At 36.3% G+C, this 26,576-nt stretch overlaps 1 protein-coding gene across 4 annotated transcripts in view; it reads left to right on the top strand.

Annotated features, from left to right (window-relative positions):
* CCDC15 (coiled-coil domain containing 15) overlaps positions 1-26,576 on the top strand; it is a 189,265-nt gene that overhangs the window by 39,998 nt on the left and 122,691 nt on the right. For all 4 annotated transcript variants that reach the window (XM_077112559.1, XM_077112556.1, XM_077112558.1 and 1 more), the window contains exons 6-13: positions 4,563-4,688; positions 6,700-6,822; positions 7,086-7,565; positions 8,158-8,280; positions 8,447-8,530; positions 9,679-9,801; positions 12,639-12,761; positions 19,657-19,779. In XM_077112559.1, the coding sequence (XP_076968674.1) occupies positions 4,563-4,688; positions 6,700-6,822; positions 7,086-7,565; positions 8,158-8,280; positions 8,447-8,530; positions 9,679-9,801; positions 12,639-12,761; positions 19,657-19,779 (1,305 nt within the window). The remainder of the gene's footprint in view (positions 1-4,562; positions 4,689-6,699; positions 6,823-7,085; positions 7,566-8,157; positions 8,281-8,446; positions 8,531-9,678; positions 9,802-12,638; positions 12,762-19,656; positions 19,780-26,576) is intronic.

Here is a 26,576-nt window from a genome sequence, read left to right as displayed (position 1 = left end):
CAATTTTTCCCCATTGAGGATGATATTAGCTGTGGGTTTTTCATATATTCCCTCTATCATTTTAAGGAAGTTCCCTTGTATTCCTATCTTTTGAAGTGTTTTCAACAGGAAAGGATGTTGAATCTTGTCGAATGCCTTCTCTGCATCAATTGAGATGATCATGTGATTTTTCTGCTTTGATTTGTTGATATGGTGTATTACATTAATTGATTTTCTTATGTTGAACCATCCTTGAATACCTGGGATGAATCCTACTTGGTCATGATGTATAATTCTTTTAATGTGTTGTTGGATACAATTTGCTAGAATTTTATTGAGGATTTTTGCATCTATATTCATTAGAGAGATTGGCCTGTAGTTTTCTTTTTTTGTAATATCTTTGCCTGGTTTTGGTATGAGGGTGATGTTGGCTTCATAGAATGAATTAGGTAGTTTTCCCTCCGCTTCGATTTTTATGAAGAGTTTGAGGAGAGTTGCTACTAATTCTTTCTGGAATTTTTGATAGAATTCAGATGTGAAGCCGTCTGGTCCTGGACTTTTCTTTTTAGGAAGCTTTTGAATGACTAATTCAATTTCTTTACTTGTGATTGGTTTGTTGAGGTCATCTATGTCTTCTTGAGTCAAAGTTGTTTGTTCATGTCTTTCCAGGAATCCGTCCATTTCCTCTAAATCTTTGTATTTATTAGCATAAAGTTGTTCATAGTATCCTGTTATTACCTCCTTTATTTCTGTGAGGTCAGTAGTTATGTCTCCTCTTCCATTTCTGATCTTATTTATTTGCATCCTCTCTCTTCTTCTTTTTGTCAATCTTACTAAGGGCCCATCAATCTTATTGATTTTCTCATAGAACCAACTTCTGGCCTTATTGATTTTCTCTATTGTTTTCATGTTTTCAATTTCATTTATTTCTGCTCTAATCTTTGTTATTTCTTTCCTTTTGCTTGCTTTGGGATTAGTTTGCTGTTCTTTCTCCAGTTCTTCCAAATGGATAGTTAATTCCTGAATTTTTGCCTTTTCTTCTTTTCTGATATAGGCATTTAGGGCAATAAATTTCTCTCTTAGCACTGCCTTTGCTGCGTCCCATAAGTTTTGATATGTTGTGTTTTCATTTTCATTCGCCTCGAGGTATTTGCTAATTTCTCTAGCAATTTCTTCTTTGACCCAGTCGTTGTTCAGGAGTGTGTTGTTGAGCCTCCACGTATTTGTGAATTTTCTGGCACTCCACCTATTATTGATTTCCAACTTCATTCCTTTATGATCCGAGAAAGTGTTGTGTATGATTTCAACCTTTTTAAATTTGTTAAGACTTGCTTTGTGACCCAGCATATGGTCTATCTTTGAGAATGATCCATGAGCACTTGAGAAAAAGGTGTATCCTGCTGTTGTGGGATGTAATGTCCTATAAATGTCTGTAAAGTCTAGCTCATTTATAGTAATATTCAGATTCTCTATTTCTTTATTGATCCTCTGTCTAGATGTTCTGTCCATTGATGAGAGTGGTGAATTGAAGTCTCCAACTATTATGGTATATGAGTCTATTTCCCTTTTCAGTGTTTGCAGTGTATTCCTCACGTATTTTGGGGCATTCTGGTTCGGTGCGTAAATATTTATGATTGTCATGTCTTCTTGTTTAATTGTTCCTTTTATTAGTATATAGTGTCCTTCTTTGTCTCTTTTAACTGCTTTACATTTGAAGTCTAATTTGTTGGATATTAGTGTAGCCACTCCTGCTCTTTTCTGGTTGTTATTTGCATGAAATATCTTTTCCCAACCTTTCACTTTCAACCTATGTTTATCTTTGGGTCTAAGATGTGTTTCCTGTAGACAGCATATAGAAGGATCCTGTTTTTTAATCCATTCTACCAATCTATGTCTTTTGATTGGGGAATTCAGTCCATTGACATTTAGTGTTATTACTGTTTGGATAATATTTTCCTCTAACATTTTGCCTTTTGTATTATATATATCATATCTGATTTTCCTTCTTTCTACACTCTTCTCCATACCTCTCTCTTCTGTCTTTTTGTATCTGACTCTAGTGCTCCCTTTAGTATTTCTTGCAGAGCTGGTCTCTTGGTCACAAATTCTCTCAGTGACTTTTTGTCTGAGAATGTTTTAATTTCTCCCTCATTTTTGAAGGATAATTTTGCTGGATATAGGAGTCTTGGTTGGCAGTTTTTCTCTTTTAGTAATTTAAATATATCATCCCACTGTCTTCTAGCTTCCATGGTTTCTGCTGAGAAATCTACACATAGTCTTATTGCGTTTCCCTTGTATGTGATGGATTGTTTTTCTCTTGCTGCTTTCAAGATCCTCTCTTTCTCTTTGACCTCTGACATTCTAACTAGTAAGTGTCTTGGAGAACGCCTATTTGGGTCTAATCTCTTTGGGGTGCGCTACACTTCTTGGATCTGTAATTTTAGGTCTTTCATAAGATTTGGAAAATTTTCAGTCATAATTTCTTCCATTTGTTTTTCTCCTCCTTTTCCCTTCTCTTCGCCTTCTGGGACACCCACAACACGTATATTTGTGTGGTTCATATTGTCCTTGAGTTCCCTGATACCCTGTTCAAAGTTTTCCATTCTTTTCCCGATATTTTCTGTTTCTTTTTGGAATTCAGATGTTCCATCCTCCAAATCACTAATTCTATCTTCTGTCTCTTTAAATCTATCATTGTAGGTATCCATTCTTTTTCCATCTTTTCTACTTTATCCTTCACTTCCATAAGTTCTGTGATTTGTTTTTTCAGTTTTTCTATTTCTTCTTTATGTTCAGCCCATGTCTTCTTCATGTCCTCTCTCAATTTATCGATTTCATTTTTGAAGAGGTTTTCCATTTCTGTTCGTATATTCAGCATTAGTTGTCTCAGCTCTTGTATCTCATTTGAACTATTGGTTTGTTCCTTTGACTGGGTCATATTCTCAATCTTCTGAGCGTGGACAGTTATCTTCTGCTGCTGGCCTCTGGGCATTTAGTCAGATTTCCCTGGGTGTCGGACCCAACAAGGTTGTAAGATTTTTCTGTGAAATCTCTGGGTTCTGTTTTTCTTATCCTGCCCAGTAGGTGGCACTCGTGGCACACGTTTGTCTGCGGGTCCCACCAGTAAAAGGTGCTGTGGGTCCTTTAACTTTGGAAAACTCTCTCCGTCCGGAAGGTTTGCTAGCCGAAGCGGCTTGGAAGTGTGCCAGCTGGCCCGGGGTCCGAACGCAGGGAGGGTCGCTGGCCGCCGCAGCCCGGGAAAGCGCCTGTCCGAATTTCCTAGTCGCCCCGGGGTGCCAAGCTTGGCGGGAGGGCGCCAGCCGCAGTGGCCCGCCCGGGAGAGTGCACGTTCCCGGGGAGTCACGGGTTTGGAAGGGGCCCCCCCACCGTCGCCGTTCTCTGCGGCCTGGGGATTTCCAATCCAATTCTCTCAGTTGGTCCGGAGGGCCGCGCGTGGTGTGGGCGCCAGCCGCCGCGGTTTGAGGGGACTGCCTGTCCAATTCTCCCAGCCGGCCCGGGGAGGGGGAAGGGAGTTACTCCGGCCGCTTGCCACCCTGCCCGGTGAAGCCCGTGCCCCTCGGCGATCTCACCAGAGCGGGTTCTCTCAGCCAGCCAGCCATTCCAGGATGGGGTACGCTGTCTTTTTTATCTCTGTCGTGGCTTTGGGAGCTGTTCTGTATCGTTTCTACTCCCCTAGTAGCTGTCCTGGAGGAGAAACTAAGATCCGCGCGTCTTACTAAGTAAGACTAATACTTAGTCTTACTAAGCCGCCATCTTCTCCGGAAGTCCCTGAGATCACATTTTTATATAAGCCAGATTTATACGTCAAATTTGCCTATTTAGGTATAATTTGTTATTATTGTCATTATTACTATTATGAATGCAGGCTAACTGCTTGCCTCTGAAGAATGTATATGTGCTTTCCAGGTAAAACATCAGAAACAAATCTACTCCTTATAAATGATCTGAGAAAATTTTCCTCTTTCATATTTTTCTTATTTCAAGCTATGTAGTCTTTCCCTCAGGTCTGAACAATTCTCTCTGCTCAGTTGTGTGAAGTGGGAATCTGCCAGTCAGAATAGGACAACAATGTATAACCTAGTCGAACCTTGTTTTCATTTCCTCCTTAAACTTATTTTTAGTGACAGTACGGTCTGTCTGGGTGTTACTGTTGTTCCAGATTTGGTGATGCTATTAGAATATATTTGCTGGCCCTCTGTCAGGTTTCCAAGATTAAAATTATGAGCATTCTGAATTTGTTACTGGCTAGATTATAAGGGCAAGTTGCTATTTTTTTTACATGGGCAGGCACCAGGAATCCAACCCGGGTCCTCTGGCTTGTCAGGCAAGCGTTCTTGCCTGCTGAGCCACCGTGGCCCACCCTCAAGTTGCTGTTTATGTAGCTAATGTGTTTTCCTACCAACTTGTTACCTTCCAAGTGCTTGACATCTGGGTGGCATGTTTATGCTTCTGAAGTAAAGCTCACTATTTGTTTTCCTTTGTTCCATATTAGACTACCATAACTTTTATGTATATATACCATAACTTTTATATATGTACACACACTTATTTTTTCGTTCCAGGACTACTCACTTTGTAGGAAACCAGCATCCACCAGAATAAATATAGGAATAAAAGAAAAATTTCCTTTGAAGGTCCATCAAGGTCATGTTACTGCTCCACATTATCAGAACTTAATGGAAGATCAGGTAGGGAAATGTAAAGAATAGAAGAAAAAACGACTTGTTAGAACCATCTACAACTAATTAAGAATGAAATTAAGGGTTATAATTTTAATAAAGAGTATTTTCTTAACTTTATTGAGATATAATTCACGTACCATATAATTCACCAATTTAAAGTGTACAATTCCTTGGTTTTTAGTATATACATAGGATGTACAACACAATGAAATATAATTTTAGAATATTTTGTCACCTCTAAAAGAAATGCTTTATTCATTAGCTGTCACTTCCCGTCTCTACTCTTAGTCCTAAGCAACCCCTTATTTACTTTGTTTTTATAGATTTTCCCATTTTGGACATTTCATATAAATGGAATCATATTTTGTGACTGACTTTTTTCACTTAGCATATTGTTTTCAGTGTTCACCATGTTGTAACTTGTATAAGTACTTCATTTCTTTTTCTTGCTGAATAGTATTCTATCTTTTGGACATACTGCATTTTATTTATCCACTCATTAGTTGATAGATATTTGGGTTGTTTCCACTTCTTGTTTATTATGAATGTGTGTAGGTTTTTGTGTGGACATATGTTTTAATTTCTTTTGGATGTATATATATACACATACTACACACCAGTGAGTGGAGCTCTATTTAATTTTGGGGGAACTGTCAAAATATTTTCCAGTAGCAATGTATGAATATTCCACTTTCTTCACATCTTCACTAATGCTTGTTATTGTCTCTCTTTTTGATTATAGTAATCAGAGTGGGTTTGAAGTGGTTTCTAATACTTTTGATTTCCATTTTCTTTATAATTAGCATTGTTGTGTATCCTTTCATGTGCTTATTGCCCATTTGTATATCTTCTGTGGAGAAGTGTCTATTCAAATCTTTGGCCTATTTTTAAAATTGGGTGAATTGTCTTTTTAATATATATATATATTTTTTACATGGGCAGGCACCAGGAATTGAACCTGGGTCCTCAGGCATGGCAGGCAAGCATTCTTACCTGTTGAGCCACCGTCACCCACCCGTCTTTTTAATATTGAATTGTGAGAGTTCTTTATACATTTTGGATATGAGTCCCTAATGAGATGTATAATTTTCAAATATATTTTCTTGATGGTCCTTTCACTTTCTTCATTTGCAGCACAACATTTTAAATTTTAACATAATCTAATTTATCTATATGTTACTTACTAATATGAAATATTAGTAAGACTAATATTTCATATCCAATAAAATATTTCTTAACCCAAGGTCATGAAGATTTACTCCTTTGTTTTTTCCTAAGAGTTTTATAATTTAGTTCTTACATTTAGGTCTCTATTCCATTTTGTGTTAATTTCTGTGTACCGTTTGACAAAGGGGATCCAACTTCATTGTTTTGCATGTGGAAATCCAGTTGTCCCAGCACCATCTGTTAAATAGACTATTTTTTCCCCTGTTGAGTGGCCTTGGCACTCTTGTCTAAAATCAGGTGGTCTGAACTTTCAGTTCTATTCCACTGATCTATATGTCTGTTATTATGCCAGTACCAAATTGTCTTGATTGTTACAGTTTTCTGGGAAGTTTTAAGTTAGGAAGAGTGAGTCACCAAACTTTTCTTTTTTTTCTTCTTGTTTTTTTTGTTTTTCTCTGTCCCTTGCTCTTAATCCTAATCCTTATTAGAATTAGTTTGTCAGTTCCTACGAAAAAACCAACTGTCATTTTAATAGGAATTGGATTGAACCTATAGGTAAGTTTGGGAAGTATTGCTACCTTAATATTATTAAGTCTTCCAGTTCATGAACATGAAATGTCTTTCCATCTATGTAGGTCTTCCTTATTTTCTCTCAGCAGTATTTTGTAGTTTTTAGCGTACAGGTCTTGGTTTTCTTTTGTTATGTCCAGTTTTTATTATATTTGATTATTGCTGATCTACTTAAATTATGCTAGTAATGTGCTGAAGCCTAGGATTTTATTGCAATGGCATTGTTTCTATTTGTCATATCTACATTTGGTATTTTTTTAAATTGTTGTTTCTTCTTTAGGAACTTGACTTTGAGGAATCTTTACCTATTATGACAGATGAGGAACAGAGAGATGATTTGCATTTGGGGGATCAGCAGAACTTCCTTTCTGAAGTAAAGCACAAGCAGTTCAGCAGAGTTCAGGTAAAAGCAGAGCAAAAAGGAGATAGTATAACAGAAAGTAAATTTATTTACAGTTTTGACTAGGGAATGCCAATACTGTTGTACTGGTTTGGAGTTACAAATTTAGGTTCTGTAAAGGTGGGCAAAGTCTAGAATTTCACATTTTATTCTAGTAATTTGTGAGACTACCATACCCTTTTAAGCTTATTGTATGAGTCTCACAGAAAACCTACAATGTTGCTACTGCTTGACATTCTACATTTTGTGTTTATGTTCAATTTTAGAAAGTAACATTCAAAAATCCATTATTTGCTGTGATGGAAGAGAAAGAGTTAAAGAGGAAGGGTTTTCAGAGCTTTCAGAATATTTTGCCAGAAACCCAGGATTACCTTCCAGAAGTCCAAGGTGATCTGCCAGAAAACCAAGATAATTTACCAGGAGTCCAGAGTGTTGAGCTGGAAGCCCAGAATGTTGAGGCAGACACCCAGGCTATTGAGGTGGAAGTTCAGGGCGTTGAGCCTGAAGCCCAAGCTGCTGAGCCTGAAGCCCAGGCTTTTGAGCCTGAAACCAAGGCTGTTAAGACAGAAACTCAGGATGTTGTGCTGGATGCTGAGAGTATTGAGCTGGAAGATGCAAGTATTATACTGGAAGCCCAGGATTTTATACCCGAAAACCAGGGTTTTGTATTCGAAGACAGTAATCTACCTAAAGACCAGAATATTCCCCCCAGAAGTCAGGATGAAGATTTTATACCCAATGACCAGGTAAAATAGAGTGGAAATGGGATAGAATAGCAACAAAAAAATAAACTACTTGAGTTTTGGAGTAGGATTTTACAAGAACTGTATTGTGGCTGGTTTAGAGAACCAGAGTTTGAAAAAATAGCTTCCTGATTAATTTCTCAAAATTCCAGCATTCTCTCTAAGTATTAAAGAATTGCCAGCAGTGTATAACCCCTATCTGGACAGTTTACTTTTTAAAATTTTTGTCTTCTTCATTAGGAAAATTATTTCAGACAGCCATCATCTGCTTTGATAACTGAAAGATGGAAAAAAGAGCAGGCCACAAGTGTCCAGCAGTGTCTTTTATCCAGGTTCCAAGGACAGGCCTTTTCCAGAAATTAGTTAGACTAAGAGGAAGAAGAAAGGGGTCAACAGGCAGTAAATTACTTAGGGTTGTGGCTAGATTTGTGAAGAATATAGTATAGTTGAACATGTGGTATAGAGTATGGTTTCTTGTTGTATTCCATGATGGACTTCAGTTAACTCTCAGAATTCTTACTAAAACCTGAAATATTATTAGTGAATGTGTTATTCTGAACTGAATAATTGATATTTTGTGTTTATTCTTTTTTAGAAAGCAAATTTGGAGGAGCCAGCATCAACTCTGATAGGTAGGAGTGGGAGAAACACATTTCCTCTGGATGTCCATCAGGATCTTCTACACAGGCATCAAGATCAGACCTCCCTCAGGGGCAAGGTATAACAAAAAAACAGGAGGAGAGAAATCAGCAGGAATGGAATAGTTCACATTTACAATTTTGAGTTAAAGAATTTACTTTAAGGTTCTCAATAAAACTTGGTATATTACTGCTGATATATTACCTCTACTGCACAATTTTTAGTTTGTGTTTTTTCTGTTTTAGAAAGTACGTTTTAAGGAGCCTTGTTCTGATAATACAGATGAGAAAGGGAAAGAACTCCAGAACCAGGACTTCATCAGATATCAGGTAGTAAAATAATAAAAAAAGAAGCAGGAAATAAAGTAACTGTTTTATAAATTCTATATAACTGAGTATTTTGACATATAGAATCAAACCCTTTGGTGTTAACTTGAGAAAATGGATTTTTTTTATTCCTTAACGTGGCAAGATGGCCCTATTAGAACAGAAGCCCAGCTTTAGGAAAGGTAGGTATAGAGTGAAAAACTCTTAACAGTTCATCTCTCTCCCCTTTTCTATTCTACCTTGCCTAATGATGCAAACACCAAAATCTAGTCAACTATATCAAATTAACACTGTTATTCAGAAGGTGATTGTTTCAGTTAGCTAAAGCTACCAGAATGTAATATATACCAGAAATGGATTGGCTTTTACAATGGGGATTTACTAACTTACAATGTAAAGTTCTTAGGGCATGAAAATGTCCCGATTAAGTCATCAGCAGGATGCTACCTGGACTCTGAAGGCAGGCTGCTAGCATCTGGGATACCTCTGTCACATGGAAAGGTATATGCTGGTCCTTTGCTCTGAGGTTTCATTGCTTTCAACTTCTGGTTCCATTGACTTCCTCTGTGGGTCCTTGCTTAGCTTCTCTGTACTTCTCTTCTGTTTTTCCTGACTTTTATCCTCTCATAAAGGATTCCAGTGAAAGGATTAAGACCCACCTTCAATGAGCTAGGTGGCATCTCAATTGAAATAACCTAATGAAAGGTCCAATCCACAGTACACTCACAGGAATGGATTAAAAGAATATGGCCTTTTCTGGGGTATAGAATAGCTTCAAACCAGCACAGTCATGTATCATCTTCATATTTTATTCCAGAATTGGTTTGACTATATACCAAGATTATTTCATAGTTCTTTCAAAAGGACATAGTGTTACCACAAGCATATAGCCCTTACATGAACAATGTAGGGAAAAGCAGCATATCCAAAATTACTTAAAATTTGGAGAATTCGTCATGCTGTGTATAAATGATTTTTGGATTAAAAATTAATGCAAGTTGAGCTAAGAGTCTAATATCCTTATTTGTATCAAAGTATGCCAAAATACCATGCAGTATCATTTTCCTGGATTTCTCATGAATACTACAATGTTAGAATTAGTGTGTTGCCCTGAGTTGACAGTTTGTTTTGTGTTTTTGTTGTTCCTTTAGGACATGTTTCCCAAACAACCTTCATGTTTTATGAGAGAAGAGCGAGGGAGAGAGGAATTGCCTCTGGAGTATTGTCAATATGTTGCACCTAAAATCCAGGACCCAGCTTTCCCTATAGAACAGGTAGAGAAGAATGCTGTGGGATGAAGTGACAGTGGCTAAATTACTTATTTTGGGGGTAGTTTTTTTCTCAAACTGTTCTATATATAGTTTAGGATTAAAAATTAATTTTCATTTAACATTGTGCTAGAAATTCTAGTTAGACAAGAAAAATAAATAAAAGGCATCCAGATTAGAAAGGAAGAAGTAGAAGCTCCAGTTTTGCAGATGATATGATTCTACACTTAGAAAGTCCTGAGAAATCTACAACAAAGCTACTAGAGCTAATAAACAAGTTCAGCAAAGTGGCAGGATACAGGATCCTGCAAAAATCAGTAGCATATCTATATATTTGTAATGATCAATTTGAGGAGGAAATGAAGAAAAAAATTCTATTTACAGTAGCTACTAAAAGAAGCAAATGTCTTGGAATAAATTTAACCAAAGATGTCAACGACCTGTTCTCAAAAAACTACAAAACATTACTAAAAGAAATCAGAGAAGACCTAAATAAATGGCAGGACATTCTGTGTCCATGATTAGAAGACTAAAGATCATTAAGATGTTAATTCTGTACAAATCAATTTATAGATTCAGTGTATTGCAATAAAAATTCCAACAGCCTACTTTACAGAAATAGAAATCTAATTATCAAATTTGTTTGAAAGGCTAGGGGCCTTGAATAGTCACAAACATCTTGAAAAAGAGAAATTAAATTGAAGGACTCACACTTCCTGACTTTCTAAAACCTCAGTGGTCAAAGCAGCATGGTATTGTTCATTTTTCCGAGCTTGCCCACACCAAAAAAAACAAACAAACAAACAAAAAAAAACCCCAAAAAACAGCATGGTATTGGCAGAAAGATAACTGTACTTGTTAATTGAATTGAATTGAGAGTTCAGAAATAGACTGTCAGATCTTTAGTTGATTAATTTTTGACAAGGCTGCCAAGTCCACACAACTGGAACAGAACAATCTCTTCAATAAATGGTAATGGAATAACTAGATATCCATATGCAAAAGCATGAAAGAGAACCCCTATCTCATGCCATATACAAAAATTAACTCAAAATAGATCAAAGACCTAAATATAAAAGCCAGGACCATAAAACTCCTAGAAGAGAATTTAAAGAAGCATCTTCAAGAGTTTGTAGCAGGCAGTGATTTCTTAGACTTTACAGCTAAAGCATTAGCAATGAAAGAAAGTAATAGACAAATGGGACCTCCTCAAAACTGAATACTTTTGGGGCGGGTCATAGTGGTTCAGCAGGCAGAGTTCTCCCCTGCCATGCCGGAGACCCATTTTCTATTCCTGGTGCCTGCCCATGTGAAAAAAATGGAATACTTTTGTGTTACAAAGACTTTGTCAAGAAGGTGAAAAGACAGCCTACTCAATGGGTGAAAAAAATCAGATAACTGGTAAGGTTTTAATATCCAGAATATGTTTAAAAAAATCCTACAACTCAACAATAAAAACCTAAACAACTTAATTAATAAATGGGCAAAAGAGTTAATAAATACTTCTCCGAAGAGGAAATACAAATTGCTAAAAAGCGCATGAGAAGATGCTTAACATTACTAGCTGTTAGAGAGATGTAAATCAAAACCACAAAGAGATATCATTTCACACCTACTGGACTACCATTACAAAAAACAAAAACTACAAGTGTTGGAGAGGATGTAGAGAAATAGGTGAGAATGTATTATGATTTAGCCACTGTGCAAGGCAGTTTGTTGGTTCCTCAGGAAGCTAAGTATAGAACTTCCATATAATCTGGCAATCCCACTGCCAGGTACATACTCAGAAGAACTGAAAGCAGGGACATAGAGATTTGCACACTGATGTTCATAGTAACATTATTTACAATTGCCAAAAAAGGAAGCAACCATCAACAAATGAATGGATAAACAAAATATGTTATATACATACGATGGGATATTATTCAGCTGTAAGAAGAAATAAAGTCCTGATGCATGCAGCAATGTGAATGAGCCTGGAGGACATTGTACTGAGTAAAATAAGCTAGGCACAAAAGGACAAATTTTGTCTGACCTCACTATACGAACTAATTATAATGAGCAAACTCATGAAATTAATACCTAAGGTATAGGTTACCAGGAGGTAGAATGAGGGTAGAGAATGGGGAGTTGAAGCTTATTGTGCAGAATGTTTAATAAGGTTGGTTATAATTGTTTGGAAAGGGGTGAGGGGATGGTAGTACACTATTGTGAGTTTAATTAACAGTGTTGAATTGTGTTTGTGATTGTGGTTGAAAAGGGAAGCTTAGAGTAGTGTATGTAACTACAGGATAACATTTGGGACTGTATGACATAGAGAACTCTGCTGTGGGTGATGAATGTGGTTAATAGTACAAATATATGCATGTTCTTCCATGAACTAGAACAAATTTGTCGCTATTACAAGGCATTAATAATGGGGTTGAGTATGGAAAAGTCCACCTAATGCAAACTATAGACAATAGTTGACAGTAGTAACAAAGGTACCACCCCACTATTAATGATGAGGGGTTTACGAGTATGGGGTTTTTATTATTTTTTTACTTTTGGAGCAGTGGAAATGTTTTAAAATTGATTGTGGTGATGAATGCACAACTCTGTGATTATACTGAGAGCTAATGATTATACACTTTAGATCAATTTTACAGAGGGTGAATAAAAATTTCTTTTTTAACAAGTCAGTGTCTATAGTGTGGGCTAAGAGTGCAATATCTTATATATATATTAAAATGTATCAGAATTTCCTTACCTACTGTAACTTTTCTCAGCTTCTCACTGAAGCCTATAATATTTTGATTCCATATTGTTGCATCAGAGAGTTTGTGTTTTTGTTTTTCCTTTAGAACATATTTCCTAAGCAACCCTCATCTTTTATGAGAGAAGAGAGCGTGAGAAAGGAATTGCCTCCAGAGTACTGTCAATATGTTACACCTGAAATCCAGGACCAAGGCTCCTTTCGAGAACAGGTAGAACAGAATGCAGTGGAGGAAGCGACAAGAGAATGAATGATTTATATTGGGCTGTAGGTTATCAGAGTGTTCTTTATGTGGTTTGGGATTAAGAAGTAAGGTCTACTCATTAACTCAAAGCCATAAGAAGAAATAAAGAACATTGGTAATGGCAACTACATAGGTAAATGTAAAATCCTATGTAATTATTCTTTTGGTTTTTAATTACTCTTTGTTCCTCATATATGACTTAAAAGGCAAAGGTGTAAAACAATAATTAAAGCCTATGCTAGTGGGCATATAATGTATAAAGAGGTAATCTGAGCCAATACCATTTAGAAGGGGGTGTGGCAGAAAAGTGTGGAAATAGAGAGTTTGTGTACCACTGAAACTAAGTTGGTATTATTCAAATTAGGTTGCTATTAGTTTAAGATGTTAACTGTAATCACAAAGGTAACCACTAAGAAAATAACTAAAAAATACAGCGAAAAGGAGCGAAGAAGGGAGTCGTAAAGCTACACTACAAAAAAGCAGATAAATGCAAAAAAAGAAAAAAGAGGCAGTAATGGAGGGAATGAGTAACAAAAATGTAAAAGGCCTTCAGATAAGAAATATCTAAATGGCAGAAGTAAATCCTTCCTTATCAGTTATTACTTTAAATATGAATAGATTAAGCGCTCTTATTAAAAGGCAGAGATTGGCAGATTGGATAAAAATAACATGATCCAGCTTTATTCTGTGTACAAGAGAATCCCTTTAAATACAAAGACCAAAGAGATTGAAAGTAAAAGGCTGGAAAAAGATACCCTATGTAGATAACCAAGAGAACCAAATAGCTATATTATTGTGACCCTGTAGATTTTAAGCCAAGAAAGGATTCAGGTGTCAAAGAAAGACACATATTGATAAAAGGTTCAATTCAGTAAGATATATAACAATTATAAACATATATGCACTTAATAACAACCCCCCCCAAATAAATTAAACAAAATATGACAGAATTGAAGGGAGAAATAGACAGTTCTTCAGTAATGGTAAGAGACTTCAGTGTACCACTTTCAATAATGGATAGGACATCTAGACAAAAGGACAGCAAGGAAATAGAGGACATGAACAACACTGTAAATTACTTACCGCCAAGGAATGTAGAGTATACTCCAGTTGATATCAGCAAAGTACACATTCCTTTCAAGAGCATATGGATTATTCTCCAAGGTAGACCATTATTAGGCCACAAATTAAATCTTAATACATCTTGAAAGGTAGAAATCATACAAGGCATCTTGTCTGAACATAGTGGAATAAAGATAAAAATAACAAAGGAAAGCTGGAAAATTTACAAGTATGTGGAAATTAAACAACACCCTTTTAAAGAATTGTTGGATCAAAGAAGAAATTACAAGGAAAATGAGAAAATTTTTAGAGATTTATAAATGAAAAATCTATACCCCATGAAATGAATTCCATTTACAATTGCAACTAAAAGAATAAAATACTTAGGAATAAATTTAACTAAAGAGACAAAAGACCTATACAAAGAAAACTACAAGAAACTGTTAAAAGAAATCACAGAAGACCTAAATAGATGGAAGGGCATACCATGTTCATGGATTGGAAGACTAAATATAGTTGATGTCAATTCTACCTAATTGATTTACAGATTCAAGGCAATACCAATCAAAATCCCAACAACTTACTTTTCAGAAATAGAAAAACCAATAAACAAATTTATCTGAAAGGGCAGGGTGCCCCGAATTGCTAAAAGTATCTTGAGGAAAAAAAACAAAGCTGGAGGTCTCACACTGACTGACTTTAAGGCATATTATGAAGCCACAGTGGTCAAAACAGCATGGTACTGGCATAAAAATAGATATATTGACCAATGGAATTGAATAGAATGTTCAGATATAGACCCTCTCATCTATGGACATTTGATCTTTGATAAGGCAGTCAAGCCAACTCATTTGGGACAGAACAGTCTCTTCAATAAATGGTGCCTAGAGAAGTGGATATCCATATGCAAAAAAATTAAAGAGGACCCATATCTCACACCCTATACAAAAGTTAACTCAAAATGGGTCAAAGATCTAAACATTAGGTCTAAGACCATAAAACAGAGGAAAATGTAGGGAAATATCTTATAAATCTTATAACTGGAGGCGATTTTATAGACCTTTATAGCCAAAGCAAGAGCACTGAATAAATAAATAAATAAATGGGGACTCCTCAAAATTAAACACTTTTGTACATCAAGAACTTCAACAAGAAAGTAAAAAGACAGCCTACACAATGGGAGACAATATTTGGAAACGACATATCAGATAAAGGTCTAGTATCCAGAATTTATAAAGAGATTGTTCAACTCAGCAACAAAAAGACAGCCAATCCAATTACAAAGTGGGAAAAAGACTTGAACAGACACTTCTCAGAAGAGGAAATACAAATGGCCAAAAGGCGCATGAAGAGATGCTCAACGTCCCTGGCCATTAGAGAAATGCAAATCAAAACCGCAATGAGATATCATCTCACACCTACCAGAATGGCCATTATCAACAAAACAGAAAATGACAAGTGTTGGAGAGGATGTGGAGAAAGAGGCACACTTATTTACAGTTGGTGGGAATGTCAAATGGTGCAACCGCTATGAAAGGCAGTTTGGTGTTTCTTCAAAAAGCTGAATATAGAATTGCCATATGACCCAGCAATACCATTGCTAGGTATCTACTCAGAGGACTTAAGGGCAAAGACACGAATGGACATTTGCACACCAATGTTTATAGCAGCATTATTTACAATTGCAAAGAGATGGAAACAGCCAAAATGTCCATCAACAGACAGGTGGCTAAACAAACTGTGGTATATACATACGATGGAATATTATGGAGCTTTAAGACAGAATAAAATTATGAAGTATGTAACAACATGGATGGACCTTGAGAACATTATGCTGAGTGAGACTAGCCAAAAACAAAAGGACAAATACTGTATGGTCTCACTGATATGAACTGACATTAGTGAATAAACTTGGAATATTTCCTTGGTAACAGAGACCATCAGGAGACAGAAATAGGGTAAGATATTGGGTAATTGGAGCTGAAGGGATACAGACTGTGCAACAGGACTGAATACAAAAACTCAGAAATGGACTGCAATACTACCTAACTGTAATGTTAAAACACTGAATGAAGCTGCATGTGAGAATGATAGAGGGTAGAGGGCTGGGGACATAAATGAAATCAGAAAGAAAGATAGATGTTAAAGATTGAGATGGTATAATCTAGGAATGCCTAGAGTATATAATAATAATAACTAAATGTACAAATTTAAAAAATGTTTTTGCATGAGGAAGAACAAAGGAATGTCATTATTACAGGGTGCTGAAAATAGATGTTAATTAATATTTTAAAATGTCACCTTATGTGTGAGACTAAAGCAAAAAATGTTTGTTACAGAATTTGTATTTTGACTAGTGCATTTCCTAATATAACTTATGTAGATAGTTTGATAGAACACCATGAGTACTTGGAATCTCAGGTAGGACATGATATTTTGTTGGCTTGTCCAGAGTGATGCCCTGATGAATCCCAGAGTGATTCTATCAGTGAGTGGGAAAGTATTTGCAAAGCCTCCTCTGGGGAATGGTGAGAACGGGGAGAAATGCAACTTCTCCAAGTTGAATTCTTGATATTCTCACAAGCAGTGTGGACAACCAAAGCTATAGGCTGAGCCCGCAGTCTTGGGGTTTGTTCATATGAAACTTAACCCCACAAAGGATAGGTCAAGTCTACTAAAAATTTAGGCCTAAGAGTCACCCCCAAGAGAGGCTCTTTTGTTGCTCAGATGTGGCCTCTCTCTCCAGCCAACACAACAAGCATACTCACCACCCTCCCCCTGTCTACATGGGACATGACTTCCAGGGGTGTGGACCTTCCTGGCAACGTGGAACAGAAATCCTAGAATGAACTGAGATTCAGCATCAAGGGATTGAGAAAAACCCTAGAACGAGCTGAAACTTAGCATCAAGAGATTGAGAAAACCTTCTTGACCAAAAGGGGGAAGAGTGAAACGAGACTAAGTGTCAATGGCTGAGAGATTCCAAACAGAGTCGAGAGGTTATTCTGGAGGTTATTCTTACGCATTGAGTAGATATCACCTTGTTATTCAAGATGTAAGGGAGAGGCTAGAGGGAGCTGCCTGAAAATGTAGAGCTGTGTTCCAGTAGCCATGTTTCTCAAAGATAGTTGAATAATAATATAGCTTTCACAATGTGACTGTGTGATAGTGAAAACCTTGTGTCTGATGCTCCTTTTATCTACCTTGTCACCAGACGAGTAGAATATATGGAATAAAAATAAATAATAGGGGGAACAAATGTTAAAATAAATTTAGTTTGAAATGCTAGTGATCAGTGAAAGTGAGGGGTAAGGGGTATGGTAGGTATAATTTTTTTTTTCTGTTCTCATTTTATTTCTTTTTCTGTTGTCTTTATTTCTTTTTCTGAATGGATGCAAATGTTCTAAGAAATGATGAATATGCAACTAAGTGATGATATTGTGAATTACTGATTATCTGTGTTAATTTTTATTTCATTTGTTAATTTTTTAAATTAATAAATAAATTTTAAAAAAAAACAAAAACAAAACTATACCCCAAAACTTAGGGGATGCAGCAATGGCATTACTCAGAGGGACTCATAGCTGTGAATGCCTACATTAAGTATAAGGAAGATCATAAATCAGTAACCTAAATTTATACCTAAGGAGCTAGAAAAAGAAGAGCAGACTAAAATCAAAGTGACCAGAAGGAAGAAAATAGTAGAGATTAGAGTGGAGATAAATGAAATAAAGAATAAACAGAATCAATGAAATAAAGAAACGATCAATAAAATTGACAAACCTCAAATTCATATGGGATGCCAAGGGGCCAAAATAGCACAAATAGCCAAAACGGTCTTGAAAAAAAAAGAACAAAGTTGAAGGACTCTTCACCTCTTGACTTCAAATCTTATTTTGAGCAACACTATTTAAAACAGTGTGATACTGGCAGAAGGATAGACAAGTAGAGCAATGGAATAGAACTGAGAGTCTAGAAACAAACCCACACACCTAATGCCAGATGATTTTTTTTTTTTTGCCAGAGGGTTTTTGACATGAGTGCTAAGTCCATTCAATGATAGAAAGAATGCTTTCTTCAACAAATGATATTGGTACAACTTCATTTCCATATGCAAAAAAAATGAATTTTTGGATCCCTATCTCACACCATGTACAAAAATTAATTTGAAGTGGATCGACCACCTAAATAAAATAGCTAATATTACAAAACTCTTAGAAGGAAACATAAGGCAGTATCTTCAGGACCTCCTATTAGGCAGTGGATTCTTAGGTTTGACACCAAAAGCATAAGCAACCAAAAAAATAGATAAATGTTTTACATAAAAATTAAAAATATTATTGCTTCAAATGAAACCATTAAGAGAGGGAAAGAACAGTCTACTGAATGGGAGAAAAATAGCTAATCATGTAATTCATTAGGAACTAATATCCAGAATATATAAATAACTGCAGTTCAGCAAGGTCAAGGCAATCAACTCAGTTAAAAATGAGCAGAGTACTTGAATAGACTTTTCTCCAAAAAGGTAAACAGATGGCCGATAAGTATATGAAAAGATTCCAAACATCATTAACCATTAGAGAAATGCAAATTGAAATCACAATAATCTGCCACTTCACAACTACTAGAATGGCTGTTGTTAAAAATGAAAAATAGGGGTGCAAGGGTAATTCAGTGGTAGAATTCACACCTGCCAAGTGGGAGTCCTGGGTTTGATTCCTGTCACATGTAATTCCCAAAAACAAGCAAAAAAACAACCAAACAAAAATTCAACAAATGATGCTGTAATAATGGGATACCCACCTGGGAAAAGAATGAAATGTGATCCCTGCCATACAGCATACAAAAAAAGAAAGAAAGAAAAAATTGGGGGAGGATGCAGAGAAATAGGAACCTTAATACATTGGTGGGAATGAAAAATGGTGCAGCTTCTGCACCGTTTAGCCGAGCATAAGAGTTACCATATGATCTGGCAGTTCCACTCTAGGGTGTAGATCCCAAAGAATTGAAACGGAAATTTGTTTTGTTTTGTTTTTGGCATGTGCAGGCTCCAGGAATCAATCCCGGGTCTCCCGCATGGCGGGCGAGAATTCTACCACTAAGCTACCCTTGCACCACCCAAAAACAGGAATTTGAACAGTTATTTGTACATCAGTGTCCATAGCAGCATTCTTCACAGTACTTAAAAGGTAGAAGAAATCCAAGTGCCCATCAATTGATGAATGAATAAACAAAACACATACAGTGATATATTATTCAGCTATAAAAAGAAATTGAGTTGCTAACACATGCTTCAGCATGGATGAACCTTAAAGACATTATGTTTTCTAAAATAAGCCAGATGCAAAAGGACATTTATTGTATGATTTTTCTTATATCAAATACTTAGATTCAGCAAACTCATAGAGACAAGAGCCAAGGAATAATTTACAGGGTTGGGCAGGGGAACAGGGGAAATGGGAAATTATTGCTTAATGGGTATGAGGTTCTACTTGAGATGATGAAAATATTCTGGAAATAGATAGTAGTGAAGGTTGCATCACATTGTCAGTGTACTTAATGCCACAGAATTGTACACTTAAAAATGGTTAAAATTATTTTTATTTTATTTGCATTTTATCACAATAAAAAATTATGGTCTGCAGAGTTGGGCAAAGAATATAACACCTTTATGTCAAACATTTATCAGAATATTTTCACTTAGTATCATTTCCCTGAACTTCTCATTAATCCTAAAATGTGATGATTAGCTTATTGTTCTGATTTGACAATTTATTTTGTGTTTTTATCATTCCTTTAGGACATGTTTCTTAAGCAACCCTCATCTTTTATGAGAGGAGAGAGAATGAGAAAGGAGTTGCCTCTGGAATATTGTCAGTATGTTACACCTAAAATCCAGGACCAAGTCTCCTTTAGAGAACAGGTAGAGCAAAATGCTTTTGGAGGAAATGAGGGAGATCAAATTACTTATGTTGGGCTAGAGCTTGTCAGACTGTTCTGTACATAGTCTAGGATTTAGAAGTAAGATATATAGAGTTGGGCTAAGAATATAACATCCTTATCTATATCACCATGTATCAGTATAAAGTCATCTCATATCGTTTCCCTGGGCTTCTCATGAAGCTTTTAATACTATGATTAGGGTATTAGAAATTTGTTTTGTGTTTCTGTCATTCTTTTTGGAAATATTTCCCAAGCAACCCTCATATTTCACGAGAGGAGAGAGAGTGAGAGAGGACTTGCCTCTGGAGTATTGTCAGTATGTTACACCTAAAATCCAGGACCAAGCCTACTGTCGAGAATGGGCAGAGCAGAATGCAGTGAAAGAAGTGACAAGATAGTAAATTACTTAAGATTTGGGATTGAACTTGTCAAGCTAGTTCTGTATAAGATACATAGAATTAAGGCCTCCAGAGTTGGGATGAGAGCATGTCTTTAGTTATTTCCAAAATGTGCCAGAATCATTTCAGATTTGTTTTTTTATAATACTCGAGGAAAAAAGTAGGGGAAGATATAAATGGAAAAGTAAAATAATGCTGATTGTTGGAGCTAAGTGATGAGTATCTTAGGATTCATTATATAATTCTTTTTCTACTTTGATATATATTTGGAAATGTTTATGTTAAGTACATACATACCCCTTACTGTTTTATATCATCTTCACCTAGTATCATTACTTGTATTGTCAGTAGTGATAACCTTCATATTATCACTAGTTCAGCATTTCTACTTAGATAATTAGGTTGTCTACTTAGACAATTCTTGCTATTTTTGAAAAAGTATATCAAGCAGCCCTCATCTTTTGAGAAATGGGAAATTGAGAGAGGAGATATTTCTGGAGTGTCATCAGTATGTTTCACCCAATGTTCAAGAACTGGTTTCTCCCTGAGAATCAGTAGAGCAGAATATTGTGAGAAATATGTAGCAGAGAGTACATTGTTTGAATTTGACTCAAGGTTGACAGAGCAATGTAGTAACTGTTTCGGACGTTTAGTGTAAAGGTCAATAATAATGAGCAAAGAGTGTAATGCCCTCTTGTTCTGTGACTTATACAATTCTGACTTATTGAAACTACTTCATACCTCTTCACTGAAGCCTTTACTATTGCCGCAGGCATATTGCTCCTGCTTGGACAGTTTATGTGCAAAGCTTATGTTGTCTTTTAGCCCAATATCTGTGGGCAGGCCTGAGGTGATATGGCAGATGAGAAATGTAGAAAAGAGTTATTTCCAGAGCATCATGAGTATGTTTTACATGAAATCCAGTATCTGGGTTCTGCCAGAGAGCAAATAGAGCAGAAAATATTAGAGTGTAAGCAGCAGAAAGTAAATTGCTTAGTTTGAGGTAGACTTGCAGAGCCATGCTACTAATGGAAATGATGATAGTTTTATCTCTTAACATCAGTAGTGTAATTAATATTATTAATAAGTTTTTCATAGCCAAAATTGTTCTAGCACCATATATGCATTATCTCATTTAGTATTCACAGCAGTCCTGAGATATAGCTACTCTTTTTATCCCTGTTTTATAGAGGAAGAAACTTAGGATTGCTTCATGGGTAAAGTTAGTATCTATAATACTGGCAAGAAGTATAATGTCTACTTTATACAGTAATGTATCAGACTATTTTAACCTATTCATATCACCCCAGGGCTAGCACTACCTTGCTCATATAATTTGGAGAGTGCTACTTTAATTTGTCTTTTAGAGCTTACACTTCAGGCAGCAGCCATCTGTTATAACAGCTGAAAGATAGAGAATTTGCTTCTAGATGGCCATCAGCATCTTCCACCTGGGCACCAGAGAGAGACTTCCAGTAGAAGACAGATACAGCAGACCATAGAGTATGAGTGGTAGAGTTTAGGCAGGATTATAGGCCGCTACCCAATTGGGAGCAATAAAGTTGAGCAAAAAGCAGATTCCTGTTTTTTTTCATAATATGCAAAACTTACCCTGACCTAAGATTATCTTGGAACTCTCACTGAAATCTAGAGTATTTTTGAGAGCATTTGCTTCCTCTTGGAAAAATAACCTTTTATATGTATGTTTTGTAAAAGATAAATTTATGGTGGCCATTGCCTTTTTTTCCCCCAAAGAGAGGAATTTATTTATTTATTTATTTTATTTACGAAAACAAATAATACACTTAAAACCACCATCAATGGATATCTTAGTTAGCTTAACCATAAGCATATTTAAATAAAGTATCCATATATTTGAATATGTAGATTTTTTCCCTTGTTGCCTTATTTGAAATTGGTTTATGAAACTTCTGTGCATTCATAGGCCGTTACCTTTTATGCTGTAAGAGGGGAAGAGAGAAGTGGTTTCTAAATGTGAGCAGCAGACCAGGTTCTTCCACCCCATGTCTAGGACTAGGTCTCCCATCAGATTGCTGTAGAGCATAAGACAGGATCACTGAGGAATAAACTATTTAGAGTTGGACTAGAGCTTGTTAGAGTTCTACTGACAAAGTTTTGGGGGTATTGCCTTAAGATCTATAGTTCTTCAAGAAAAGGCCAGGGTAACAATACTACTAAGATTTTTCCATGGCTTGAATTGAATTCTGACTTATTTCTAGAACTTCACCACTATGGATAATTTCTATTTTATAGTTGTATGTTATTTTGAAAACAAAGGCTTTGAACAACTAACATGGTTAGGATATATGAAAGAGATAAAGAGAAATTTCCTCTTGGCCTCTTTTATCTTTTCTTTTTTTTAACATTTTTTATTGTGTAATATAACATACACAATAAAACAGTAAATTTCCAAATACATTTTAGCAAGTAGTTATAGAACAGATTTCAAAGTTTGGTATGGGTTACAGTTCACAATTTCAGGTTTTTCCTTCTAGCTGCTCTAAGACACTAGAGACTAAAAGAAATGTATGCAGTCACACTCATCTGTTAAATCCTAAATTCTCTGTTATAACTCCGTCTTCTCTTTTGATCTTGCTCCCAATCTTTAGGGGTATTTGGGCTATGCCCTTCTAACTTTTTCATGTTGAAAAGGGGTATTGATAATATAGGCTAGGGAAATGGGACTTGTTGATATTCTGGGAAAGGCTGGCCTCTCTGAGTTTTAAGACTTATCTGGCCTAGGAACCATCTAGAGATTATAGGTTTGTGGACAGCAATCTTAGTGTGTGAAACTTTTGTAGAATCTCAAATAGAACCCTACTGTTCTTTAGGGTTAACAGGAATGGTGTTGGTTGGAGTTTGGCAAACCATGGCAATTATCAATATCTAGCTGAAGCTTGCATAATAGTAGCCTCAGAATAGGCTCTCAACTTTATTTGAACTCTCTTAGCACTCATACCGTATTTTGTTACATTTCTTTTCCCGTTTGGTCAGGAAGGCATTGTCGATCCCATGGTGCCAGGGCCAGGTTCATCCCTGGCAGTCATATTCTATGTTACCAGGTAGATTTTCACTCCTGGGTGTGATGTCCCACATAGTGGGGAGGGTAATGATTTTTCTTGCAGAGTTGGGCTTAGAGCAACAAGAGAGGTTTTCTGAAAGTAACTCTTAGTTACAGCAATACATAAGTTTAGCTTCTCCACTACTGAAATAAGTTTCATAAGAGCAAGCCTCAAGATCAAGGGCTTGGCCTATTAACTTGGGAGTCCCTAATGTTTGAGAGAGTATCAGGGGTTTCTCAGGTGGGAATGTTTAATAGTTCTGTATTTTTTCTCTAGCCCCTCGAGGGACTTTGCTAATACTTTTTAATTATCTGCCCAACATACTCTGTAATGTATCCAGATATTTCATCAAGCTATGCAGAATTACAAGCCCTTGTTCCCATACTTGTTCCCATAGGCTTCATGTGTTTGCGTTGTTTAAATGAGCTATCCAGGACGGTTGAGTTAGACTGTGTGCCACACTACCTCTTGACCTCTTTAAGAGAGCAGAATGAACAGGAGGCCAAGAGGCAGAAAGTTGGATTTGGGCTGAGGTTTTCAGGACTATTCTGCAGCTCTTTTGTGACTTTTAGTTTGGATGTATAACGTTGTCTAAGAGTATGCTATTCTGTTTTATTTTACATTGTCATTTGTATATGCTGAATCATGCCAGGCTCTTTCCTACCTCAGGGCCCTTGCAAATGTTGTTTGCTCTTTCCTCAGTATTCTTCCCTTTTTTCTTTGCAGAGCCAGTCCCTTCTCGTCTTTCATGTTTCAGTTTAAATCTCTCCTTAGAAAAGACTGCCTGACCAAAAATAGATCTCCCTTCTTCTAATTTTCTCTATCTCTGCATTTGTTTGTTTCCTTTTCACTACACATCACAATTTGTAATTATTTATATATTTACATGTTTTCTTTTTGTCTGGAGATTTCTCATTCTTCTGTAAAATTCATGAAGTGAAGCTCTGTACCTGTTTTGTTTTCCATTGTATGAATAGTGTTTGGCCTGGTACCTGAGAGTCTCTTAGCTAAGTATATTTTGAATGAATGTGTCAAGCAATCACACATTTACTGAGTACCTGTTAGGTGTTTTGCATTGTTTAGGTACTAAAGATCAAAGATAAAGCTGTAAACAAAACAGGCTCTCAAATTTCATGCTGTCTAAAGCAAAGAAATTGACGCATAATGCAGGTAATTATAAAGCAACATAATTAGCAATAGAGGATACCTAGGCACTAACAGCACTGAAAAGGGGTATAACCTGATGATGCAGCTTGGGAGGTCTAAACCTCCTTTTCTTGTTCTTCTACCATACCATCCCTGAAAATCCTTAACCTCAATCAGTCCCTTTTCCTTTTAGGCTCCCAGATAATCCAGCCTTATTGGAGAAACACTTTAATAAAGTGGATTTATACCACTTTCATACTTATGGTTTCTAATCACAGCTAGATCGCCCAGGATTGGTTAGTATTTTTCTAACTTGCCCTTGCTGACACCTTTTCCCATCCCCCACACTGGCTATTCTATACCTTAAACATTCCTTAAACTTCTTGTTGTACTCTGATACTCTCAGCACTTAATTTCATAAAGAAAATAGAAGTCATCATGCAGTAACTGCCTCTACTATTTATTTATTTATTTTGGGGGGCCATTCCTACCTATTCCTATTACCTCAAAGAAAGAGTTGTCTCTTTTTGGATGCATATACAGTTCCTTCTTGATTGTTCTGCTTTTTGGCATGATTACACTTATACTGTAAATAAATATTTACGTGATGAAATCCAATTTCTTGAAAGAATAGTCCATGTTTCTATGTCAATTTTACCTTCCATTGATTTCTCATTTTGCTGTAATCTGACTTTTGCTCCACCATCCCTCTTAAACTGTTCTTATGAAGGTTATCAGTGTTTTCCCTGTTAAAAAAATAATAGAAACTTTTCATTTTTTATGTTACTGTACTTCTCTGCCACATTTGACACTATTTACTACTTGATTCTTCTTGAAACTTTTCCTGCTTGCCATCTTATAACTCCTAAAATTCTGGCCACTCTGTGAGTCTTTTCTTTTTCTGGGTTTCTTTCTTATTAGTGTTCCTTAGGCTCTGTCCTATTTTCTCCCATTGTTTAGCAACAGTTCTCTGGATGATTTTATTGCCATGGCTTTAGCTACTACCTATTGTGATGATGACTTTGAAATCTGTCTTTAGGCCAGATGTTTCTTCTTTCAGCCTACCAACTACCTGCAGATTATCTCAACTTTGTTATTGCATAGTATATTAGCTAAGGTTTTCTAGAGAAACAGAATCAGCAGGAGATATCTGTAGATATAAAATTTATGGAAGTGTCTAACATAACCATGGGAATGTAGAGTCCAAGGTCTGTAGGGCAGGCCACAAGCTGGCAACTACAGTGAAGGTCCTCAACAAACTCTCAGAAGAGGTTGACTGGACAGCCGTGGGAATGAAAGAGTTCAAAATCCATAGGACATGCTGTGAAACTAGTAACTCCGATGAAGGGTCCGGACAAACTCCACAGGAAAGGCTCACTGGCTGAAGCAGAAAGAGTGACTATCTCTTCTGAATCCTCCTTAAAAGCCTCCCAGTGATTAGATTAAGTATTACTCATTGCAGAAGGCACACCTCTTAGCTGATTACAAATGTAATTAGCTGTGGATGTAGCCAGTGTGATCCTGATTTAAGTCCATGAAATGTCCTCATTAGCAACAGACAGGCCAGCACTCGCCCAACCCAACTGGGTACCACCATCTGGCCAAGTTGACACATGAATTGACCATGACACATAGGTTCTTCAAACTCAAGATATTAAAAACCAAACACATCATTCAATAAAATTATTCCTCCAACCATTTACTCCCTCAAGCCAGAAACCTAGGAGTTACCTTTAAATCCCTATTCTCCCTCAGCCTGTAGGTCCTATTGACATACTAGGTTCTGGCAGTTTTACCTTTTAAACCTCACTCTTCCTTTCTGTACCCACTGCTACAGTATTAGCTTGGGCCCTTACCATTTCTCACCTGGCCTATTATAGGTATCTTCTAACTGGTCTCCTTTCTTCAGGCTTCCTTTGCCATTCCAATTTATTCTTCACAGTACAGCCATGTAGCCATTTATTGTTAGAAAATAGTTTAATTTTTACTCTTTAAAATATGTCCAAGCAATAAGAATACATTCTTATTAAAATTTTTAAAATACAAAGCATATAGAGGAAAAAGTATAGATTCCCTTTCACTGTTCTATTTACTCAGCCCTTCCCTGTCTCTAGATATGTACACTGTCAGCAGTTTGATGGGCATCTTCC

The sequence above is a fragment of the Tamandua tetradactyla genome, chromosome 8 (assembly GCF_023851605.1).
Source record: "Tamandua tetradactyla isolate mTamTet1 chromosome 8, mTamTet1.pri, whole genome shotgun sequence".
NCBI lineage: Eukaryota > Metazoa > Chordata > Mammalia > Pilosa > Myrmecophagidae > Tamandua > Tamandua tetradactyla.
The sequence above is the reverse complement of the archived record's forward strand: the minus strand, read 5'-3'. Positions and strand labels throughout refer to the sequence as shown.